A 10,131-nucleotide genomic window follows, 5' to 3' on the forward strand; every position below is an offset into this window, starting at 1 on the left:
ATGTGAAGACTTTGAAACTCACCCCAGGTAAAATAGCTCAAGTTGGTGTTCCACCCTTTCCTCACAGGTACACTTCCCTTCCTTTAACAACCTCTGGACTCCTGCCTCCCCCTGCCTCCCCCTCTCATTCACCCCTGCGCCTGAGGGTCAAATTGTAGAAAAGTTCTCATCCCAGAGTCCGCTGGCTTAGAGTTGTTCCGAAGACGTAGGCTATCTGGGTGGGCCAACTCCCTCCTCCTTGGAATGGGCAGGAGTGTTGGGCCTCTTGAAAAAAACAGAAGAGAAGCAAAGGGCTAAGGAGCAGCGTGGCTTAGTGCATAGAGCCTGGGCCTGGGAGCAGAAGGACCTGGGTTCCAATCCTGACTCTGTCCAGTGTCTGCTGGGTGGCCTTAGACAGGTCACTTCACTTCTCTGGGCCTAAGTTACCTCATCTGCAAAATGGGGATGAAGACTGTGAGCCAGTGTAGGACAGGGACTGCGTTCAACCTGATTAACTTCTATCTACCCCAGCCCTTAGAAAAGTGCTTGGCACATACTAAGCGCTTAACAAGTTCCACAATTATTATTACATATTATCCCTCTTGGAGGTTTGCCTTCTTAAGGCTCCGCTTTGGGCTTCGGCGTCTAGCTTCCCAGCAGTGCAGTTGTAGCCTCGGGTGAGGAGAGGGTCGCCAATCCCCCAATTTAGAAATTCCTTTCCACACTCCTTTCCCAGGGAAGAAATTACTTAAATCAACCCAGCCAGGTAGGCTAGCTGACATGAAACCTCAGCTTGTCAGGGCCTCAGTCTCCGCTGGAAACCTATAGTCCAGTCCCTCCTCATTCCTGCTGTGTGGAAGAGTTCAAAAGTTCCCGTCAGTAATGCCGGATTCCCAAAACGGGCCATTCCGTGGACATTGCTGCGATCTCCTTCAGTCTCAGGCTACAAGTTCTCTTTGGGTTTTCACACATTCGAGCGTGTACATGTTTGTGCACACACAGACACGCACGGAATTTTTTTCTGTTGACTCTCCTGACTCACCTTTGAGAGAAAGGAGCCAAGGAAAGAGAGATTGGTTCACTAGGAAGTATCTAATCTGCACCGTCACCACCCGGACCTGTCGGGCAGTGGCCCATGTGGTGGAGTGCCAGCTGACAGTGGTAAGTGCCACTGACAAACCTTTCCTCCAAAGAGGCCGTTGTGAGCCATGCTTGATGACTCCACTGAGAATTGTCGGAGCTTGCAAATATCCACAAGACCCTGGCTACCGTCCCTTTTAGGACCATGGCTTTCATGGTCCAGCGTCTTGTCTTTGCGTTCTTTTGACTAACAAGGAAAACCTTAGCTTTAACGGACGAGTCGTTGTCAGGACACTTGGATAGCTCCTGCCCCAGGAGAAGCCGGGGGAAGGGAACGTGTGTGGCTGTTCTTCGCCTTCTCACCCCCCCTCCCGTCCGCACGGAAGGCCCCGTGGGGCTCTGCCAACCCTTGGGCTTCAAGTTGCCTCTGCCAAAGACCGGGCTGGTCCCATCTCGAATCCCGGAGTTCATCGGGACCATTCCGGACCCTTGGCAGTGACGGCGTTCCCTCTCTAAATAAGAGAATCTGGAAGAGGGCTTTTTCTAAAGGACGGCCCCTCCTTTCTCTTCCCAAAAAGCAGGGGCAGGAAGCCCTGCCGTTGTCCTGCTCCAACCCCCTTTCACTCAAGGTGTTCTTCAGTTTGGGAACGGAGGGGGCGGTGTGTGTGCATACACACATGTACATGTGCAAACCCAAGGGTGCAAATGGAATGTGTGTACCTAGGGGTATCCGGGATGTGTAAATTGGGGGTCCTATGCCTGTACGCGTCTTTAAATCGGGGGCTTGTTCATATACCGCCCAGCCTACGTGGCGTACCAAGGTGCTGAGGAAAACAAGATTCGATGGATGGTATTGAATGCCATTAGCATCTTCCTAGACTTAATAAGCTGTCGTGTGAATGGGAGACTGTATGTAACCTGGCGGGAAGCAGGCAGGAGACTCTGTCCTTTTGACCTTCACTTCGCACATCATTTTCAACCATAAAAATATAAGAATCCTCCTGACGGCTGTTCATAATCCGTCTCGGGCCGAAGCACCGAACCAACTCTCCCTTTCCTTCTAATGTAACTTTCCCAACCGTAGTATGTGGTCGCATTCCGTCCTCGACTCCTCTGCGCCTTGCTAACCGGTGGTCGTCCTCTCACCAGCGCGGGCCGCAGTCAGATTCATTCGTCTCTGAGATGCCCGAGCCGGTCAAGTCTTTCAGAGTTTTTGTGTTCCCCCTTCCAGCCAGAAGAATTGAGAGAAATCATCGAGAAGACCAGAGAGATGGAACAGAACAACGGCCACTACTTTGACACGGCAATTGTGAATTCCGATCTCAATAAGGCCTACCAGGAGCTGCTGCGGTTAATTAACAAGCTTGATACCGAACCTCAGTGGGTCCCCTCCACCTGGCTGCGCTGAAGGAGGTAAATCGTCCCGTGGCCGATAGCGATTTCTCCTCCGGCAGTCTCCGCCTGCAGGAATGGTCTTCCCTCTTCTCCGCAAATCAATTGTCGTAGACTCGAGTATTAGGAAGCAGGGTGGCTCTGAATCTGTTTTCATCTCCCCACACCATGTACTGGGGAAGAGAAAACCATTAAGCTCCTTATGGACAGAGTTCTCCGCTCTTTTCCACAGGTTTGTCGCCCTCCCCGCCCAAACACTGCTGAACTAGAAACAGGAGTTCTGAACAAAGCAATCCCACTGAACCTCACCTTGCTCTTTGCTCTTTCTCCTTTTTTTCTATAGTTATAATTTCTATAAAATTTAAGTGAAAGATGATGGGGGTGTGTGTATGTATCTGTGTGTGTATGACCTTCTGTGTCCAGTAGGTATAAATATTGATGTTATTTAACACTTAACTTAAATGACCCTGTGAGATAGATTTTATAGTTTGTACGTAAGCCTCTCCTAAGTGTAGGGCAGTTTTTGTCCAGAAATTGTGGTTTATTTTCATCAGAAATTGTCTCCTTTTGAAATGAGAACAAATCACCGAGTTGAAAGAATAAGGTGTGCCACTTTGGTCCGGAGCCACCCCGGTAGGCTTGAATTTCTTCTTCTTCTTAATAGAATGCTACATTCCACTTTATAGCCTCACTATCACCTGGAAAGTGTTTGTAATGTAAATATCGACCCTGGAGGTTTTTTTAGTCTGGACTTTGTTGTTCGTCGGGCCGAAGGAAAACCGATGATGAACGCCCGTCTCTGCGGTGGGATTATATTTCTGCCACCCTGAATCATCGATCTGAAAACTTTATTTCCTCCTTCTGTCCATAGTAGCCCAGAGGGCAAAAGTTGTATTTTTATGAGAGTTTAGCTATTCGAACAAACTGCTTTGGTGTTTTTGTAATGATGTGCTCATAATGTAAAAGGGCTTTTCATTTTGTCTGTCTGAGCATTTGAAGTCGGCAATTTACGGTTTAAATACGGGCACAGATATCTCGTGGCTGTCTGTGTTGTAGGACATGAACTGGAATGAAAAAAGCTGCAGGAATTATGGTCCTCCACTTGCTCGGTTTTGCAGTGAAATTAAGTCCGCTGTGGGGGGACACAGAAGGAAAGAAACCCAAAGAGCGGAGCCTTAGGAAAACAACATTGGAAAAACATGTATGTCTCTGTCTTAGCAGCGCTCTCCCTCCCTAAACCAGAATGTCACTGCGTCTTTTGCCTCGAGGGTGTTTTGCCCACGTTACTTTTCCGGTAGTGCCGATTCAGTGACTGTGGTCGTTAAAGCTCTGTTTCCAGAATCGGCTTGGAAACCGAAGGTGTTGAATGTCTTCGACCTTTAAAGATGATGCGTGGACATATTTAGGGTTGGGGTAGGAGCCTGAAACTCAAATGTGAATGTCTCGATTTTCCTTTCTTTAGTCATTTTAGCTGCAGCCTCTCCTCGTTCCCAAAAGTAAACACTGGAATGACGTTGACTTGTAGCTTGATTTAATAGAAGCGATTTAGTTTCTGTAACGACAGGGGTTGGTCTGTCACATTCTTGTACATAGTTTTCACTAAATTTTGTAAGAGACTCCGGGCAACGTGCGTGTTGCCTTTCTGAGTTCCGATCTGAATGAAGGCGGGTGGAGAGGATGAACTGTGGGGAAAAAAACTTTTCGACTAACGTCCGTTCATAGGAAAGGAACGTTCCCTGTCCGACGTGTCCACGATGTATCCATCGGGCCTGGAGAGAAAGCGGAAAGGGAATCCTGATCGACACTAAGTTTGGAAGTCAAAAGCCACTTAACTGCTCCTCTGGAACGGAGGCTGTTTTTCTGGCAGAGGGTTGGGCGAATGGCTACTGTGTGGATATCATCTCCTAGCCCTCAGGGCAGCAGTCTTGAGATCAGTATCTGAGTCGCATCATCCGCTGGTCACCCCTGTAGGACGCAGTTTCAGCCAGCTAAGGACTAACATCTCCCCCCCGCCCCCCCGGGTCTAGACTCCGGTGGGGCTCAGGTGTTGCAACTTTGAATTCTGCAGCCTTGCCAGGCTTTGCCTGATTTCAGGAATGCTCTATTAGAGCAGATTCCAGCTCCTGAAGAAAGAGGCCCAGCGTTTCCTCATCTCTCTCCCATCACTTCCCCAGAGGCAGTTGGCGTGAGTTCCTTAGGTCTCCTCCCGAGAGGCGTTTTCCACCCCTTACTCCCTCTCTTCTGGTGTGGGCTAGTGATAGAGCCCGTCCGGGGCCTAACGGGAGCGAAAACCGTCCAATAAGAGAAGCCAGTACTAATCTTCTCCCTTTACGGGAGCAGGTGAGGGGATCGGAGCGAAGATCGTAATACCCACCCGAATCCCTCTTATCTTCTCTGCCTGTGGTGTGGTCCTAGTTTGAGTTCCTCGATGCGAGGAAAGAGAGTCACTGGTGGGAGGGGAAGCATAGAAACCTCCCCCGATTCCTTCTCTGGGAAAGATGACTGGGAAACGTTCCGGGGGGCTAAAAGCGGCAGCATTTCCGCTCCCAAATTATCATAAATTAGGGATCTGTCTTAAATAGGAAGGGGAATTTTGTAATTTTACTTTCCATGAAAATCAAGATTGTGTTTTTAAGGGGTCCCCCCCCTTCAGCTGAGGGAAAAATTTCGCCGAGGATTAATATTGAATGTAATTGTGAGCGTACCAGGGGCATACCTTTTATTAAGGCTAACTTTCCCGAGACCTGTGGTTTAATCCCAATTTGTACTTTTTCTATCCTGTACCTGCACTCTGTATTTTATGAGATGTCAAACTGCACACTGTAATGTAAAAATAAAATGCAAAATTATATTTCTAGATTTCAAATAAAAAAAAAGATCACCGTGCAATCGTATCCGCCGCAGTCTCTTTCTGTCTCGAGGGTTCTCAGCTGGGCCTTCGACCAGGAGGATAATAGCGTATGGGCTACGGAGCCATTTTACCTGAACCAATCTACGGGCCCGGGAGTGTGAGCTGAGTGAAACTGCGGTAACACAGTGGTGAGTTTGCATCTTTTTCCCTAAATTGGATAACGAATTGGGTGGGAGAGCCCTCTATTGTTAGATTCATAGACCTGCCTATTTTCCCAAATAGCCGCATCTGGTAATGAGCAAATGCATTTGAAAGAAGAGATACGCCTCTGGAGGTCACCAGATCCATCTCTCTGCCCTCAGGCAGGACCATACCTATGCCGTCCCTGTAAAAGAAGAATCTCTGATGGCCAAAGTTCAGGTTGAATTCTTCCTGGGTCCACGTTCTCCTCACCTTTGCCCCCCCACTGCCCCCGTTTCTCTCTTTTCCCCCTCCCTAGCAAAGCCGCGCCCCCCCCCCACACACACACAAGGTTGTCAGTTGTCACCACACTCAAAATGAAAAGTTGACTACCCTGGTGATCTCCAATCTTCAATTGCTTCCATGTTTTCCCCCTTGGGTTCCCTCAAGGCTCAATTCTGGGTCCCCTTCTAACTGTCCATCTATACCCCACTCATCTGGTCACTTACTATATCTATGCAGCTGATTCCCAAGTATACATAATCGATTTTAATGGCAGTCTGTGGCTAAACAGGACCACCCTCCCAACGGTTGGAAGCATCGCTCCGATGAAAAATCGGTGCCGATGGACATTTTCACTCCAGGTACCGTTTCAGTGTTTGGGTTGGGTAAGCTGAGGACGGCCTGCTGGTGTCAGAGTCCAGTTGGAACACTCCGTAGCCTTTCAGTCCAGCCTCATACTGAAGCTTCTCCACCCCCGATCACCTCGGTTCCCCCTTCTCTGTTCTTGTCCCGGCTCTGTTACTTTCTTCCTAATTAATTAGTTACTGAGTGCTTTCCATATGCACAGCCCTCTACTAAGCGTGTGGAAGAATGCGGTATAAGAGTCGGTAGACCATTCCATGCCCAGAGGGGGAGACGGCAAAAAAATAAATCGTGGATATGTCCATAAGTAACGGGAGGAGGACTAAGAAGCTGTAACTAGTATTGTCCACGGAAACTCCGGATGCACATCGACCACGGGTTTATAAAGTGCTTGCTCTCCTTGACTGCTGCTGCACACTGACCTATTGATTTAATAATAATATCAATAACGATGATGTGTTCATTTTGTACCAAGGGCTGCAGGATCAATTGTATTTGAGCGCTGAGTGTGTGCAGGTCAGTCTACCAAGCAGTTGGGAGAGGACAATACATACAGACCGATCAGTTATGCCCCACGGGGCTCACGGTCTAAGCGGGAGGGAGAACAGATATTTAATTTCCATTTTACAGATGAGGAAATTGAGGCACAGAGAGGCTAAATTACTCACCCAAGATCAAACGGTAAGTAGCGGAGTCAGGACTAGAACCTGGCCCCGCTGACTCCCAGGCTCGTGGTTTTTTGTTTTTTTTAAGAGCTTACTAGGTGCCGCACACCGTACTAAGCGCCAGGGTGATAGAGGCTGATCAGTTTGGACACGATCTAAGTCCCGCATGGACGTGATCCCCATTTTACAGACCAGGTAACTGAGGCTCCGAGAATTGAAGTGACTTGTCACACAGAAGACAAACGGCAGAGCCAGGTTGCCAACCCGGGTCTTCTGACTCTCGGGCCCGTGTTCTGTCCGCAGGGCCGTGCTGCTTCTCTGCACAGAGAAGGGCTCTTTCCGCTAGACCACACTACCTCCCAAGGAAAGACCATCAATGACGACGCTGAGATCTCTTTATTATTGCCTTGCGATTAGCTCATGCAGTTACAGATTATTCCTTCCTAGGTAAATTAACCCTCGGACTTGGTCCTACTGATTTCCTCGGCCTTGCTTCGGTCACTCGAGACTTGTGGTTTTCTTTCTAGCCTGGCCTTCGCCACCTCAAATGGCTTGTCACCCACAGACTTCAAACTCTCACTGCACACTCTCCCTCAGAGATCATTTCTATATTAGGAGACCACAACCCATACCTCCGTCCTGAAAAGTGGCTGTTTATTCCCACCCTGGGAATCCCAATTTTTGAGCCAATTTTCTATCCCTTCCCTCCAGTCCCATACTGAGTCAAAAACTTGAAAGACTTGGTGTGAAACCTTATCAAAAGCCTTTTTTAAAAAAATGTTATTTGTTAAGCACTTACTGTGTGCGAGGTATTGTATTAAGCAGTGGGGTAATCAGATTAGACACAGTCCCTGCCCCACATGAGGCTCACGGTCTTAATCCCCATTTTACAGATGAGGAAACTAGGGCACAAAAAGTGAAGTGACTTGTCCAAGATCACACAGCAGACAAGTGGCAGAGCTGGGATTAGAGAACAGGTCTTTCTGACTCCCAGGCCCGGGTTCTATCCCCTAGGCCGTGTTGCGTCTTGAGCCCTGCTTTTAAAAATCTAATCGTACGTATCATCAAAAAAGTTTCTGGCAATCCTCCAAAGAGCTCCAGCATATTCATTTCCTCCTACAGAAATGTCTTTTTCTGCCAGTAGGTAAGTACTAAATGATCCTCACAGCAGGGCTTAAAGCCAAACCTACAGCCCGGGCTCAGGAGCCAGAAGATTTGGGTTCTAATCCTGGTTCTGCCCCCTGCCAGCTGGCGTATCGGGGCAGGCCTTTTAACTTTTCTGCACTACATTTTCCAAATCTGTAAAATGGGAATTCAACGCTTGTTCTCCCTCCACTTAGACTCTCAGCCCCATTTGGAGCAGGGACTGTGCTTGATCGAATTATGTATCTACCCCAATGCTTCACACAGTGCTTGGCACACAGTCGGTGCTTAACAAATCCCACAAGTTTTACTATCTTGACACACAGCTCATTGGTTTATAATTTTCAGGATCGCCTCCGAAACCCTCCTTACAGAAGGGTGTTAGATTGGCCGTCTGCAACGTTAGCTAGCTTATACGTCCTTACCGGTTCCGCCACTTACCCTTCTGAGTTCCTGGACTGGCCGGAGTGGATGGCAGCCGGCCCTGGTCGTCTGTTAACGTCAGATTCCTCCATTTAGTCTACAACAGCCTGTGGGATTACCGGGGTCACCCCTAGGGAAGGGAGCGACTGTCCCAGCCCTTGCCCCCCACCGACCAACGGGACTTCAGAGTTGCACCGGAGAGGACGGTAGGGAAAAGAAAGAATGGGGAGGTGTTCATGTCCCAGAAGCCTCAGCCAGCCTCCTCCCACCTTCCTGCTCATTGTGGACAGGGAATGTGTCTTTTTTGGTTTTTAAATAGTATTTGTTAAGCACTTACTATATGCCCGGCCCTCTTCTAAGCGCTGGGGTAGAAACGAGCTAATCAGGTTGGACTCAATGTGTGTCCCACATGGGCCTCGCAGTCTTAATCCCCGTTGTACCGACGAGGTAACTGAGGCCCGGAGAAGTGACTTTCCCAAGGTCACCCGACAGACGAGTGGAGGGGTGGGGACTAGAACCCAGGTCCTCCTGACTCCCGGGCCTTAACCATTAGACCCCGCGGCTTCTTGTTATATTGGACTCTCCCAAATGCTCGGTAGAGTGCTCTGAATACACTAAGTGCTCAGTAAATACGAATGACTGACCGTTCACGGCCGATCCGGAGTCCGCAGCTGTCGCTTACTGGGTTCCCGACAGAAGCGACGACTTGGACTCTACCGAGCAGAAGCAGGGGCCAGGGCAGCAAGTGAGATGAGAGACAGCTCCCGCCTTCGTGGAATTCACTCCTCTGCCACAAGCCCGGCAGCCAGCTGTGGCCTCGGCCCCGTTCCTCCACTAAAGAGAAGCAGCGTGGCTTAGTGGAAAGAGCACGGGCTTTGGAGTCAGAGGTCATGGGTTCAAATCCCAGCTCGGCCATTTGTCAGCTGTGTGACTTTGGGCGAGTCACTTAACTTCTCGGTGCCTCAGTTACCTCATCTGTAAAATGGGGATTAAGACTGTGAGCCCCACGTGGGACAACCCATTCCCTTGTGTCTACCCCAGCGCTTAGAACAGTGCTCGGCCCATAGTAAGCGCTTAACAAATACCAACATTATTATTATTATTATGGTCACACCCTGGAGCTCCCTTCCGCGTGGCCTAGCGGCTAGAGCCCGGGCCTGGCAGTCGGAAGGTCCCGGGTTCTAACGCCGCCTCTGCCACTTGTCTGCAGTCCCTTCACTTCTCTGGGCCTCAGTTATCCGTACAATGGAGACTGAGACCGTGAGCCCCGCCTGGGACGGGGGACCTGATTTGCTTGTATCCACCTCAGCGCTTAGTACAATGCCTGGCACGTAGTAAGAGCTTAAACACCATTATTATTATTATCACTACTCTGACATGAAGGACTCTCCTCTCACCCCTGGGCAGGCTCAGGGGTCCCGATCATTTGAGTCCCGCCCTCGTCGACCTCCACCTCTCCCCATCCCCGTGCGGACACTAAGGACCGCCTTTCCCCGGGGCGGTGTCGGGCCTCCGCCCCGAACTCTCCCTCGAGCCTCCGCTGTGGTGCTCCCTTCCCTCGCGCAGCCCCCTCGGCCTGAGGCAGTTGCCCCGTCCCCACCTGAGCCGGGCCAAGGGTTACCGGTCACCCGGCGGCCTGGCCCAGGCCCGGGAGATGGACTTCCGGGGACGCGGGGCACCCAACCAAACCGTTGGTAGGGAGGGTGGCCCTCTTGAGGCTCCCCCGAAACAGGGAGGAACCGCCCCCCCATGATCTTAGCGGCAGAGCACAGG

At 50.1% G+C, this 10,131-nt stretch overlaps 1 protein-coding gene across 1 annotated transcript in view; it reads left to right on the forward strand.

The window, feature by feature from the left end:
- PALS1 (protein associated with LIN7 1, MAGUK family member) overlaps window positions 1-5,337 on the forward strand; it is a 120,967-nt gene extending 115,630 nt beyond the window's left edge. Inside the window, 1 exon segment of the mRNA XM_029062017.1 lies at window positions 2,291-5,337. Coding sequence (XP_028917850.1) covers window positions 2,291-2,467 — 177 coding nt within the window. The 3' untranslated portion in view covers window positions 2,468-5,337.
- The last annotated feature ends 4,794 nt before the right edge of the window (window positions 5,338-10,131 follow it).

Source organism: Ornithorhynchus anatinus, chromosome 1 (genome assembly GCF_004115215.2).
Source record: "Ornithorhynchus anatinus isolate Pmale09 chromosome 1, mOrnAna1.pri.v4, whole genome shotgun sequence".
NCBI classification, from domain to species: Eukaryota; Metazoa; Chordata; class Mammalia; order Monotremata; family Ornithorhynchidae; genus Ornithorhynchus; species Ornithorhynchus anatinus.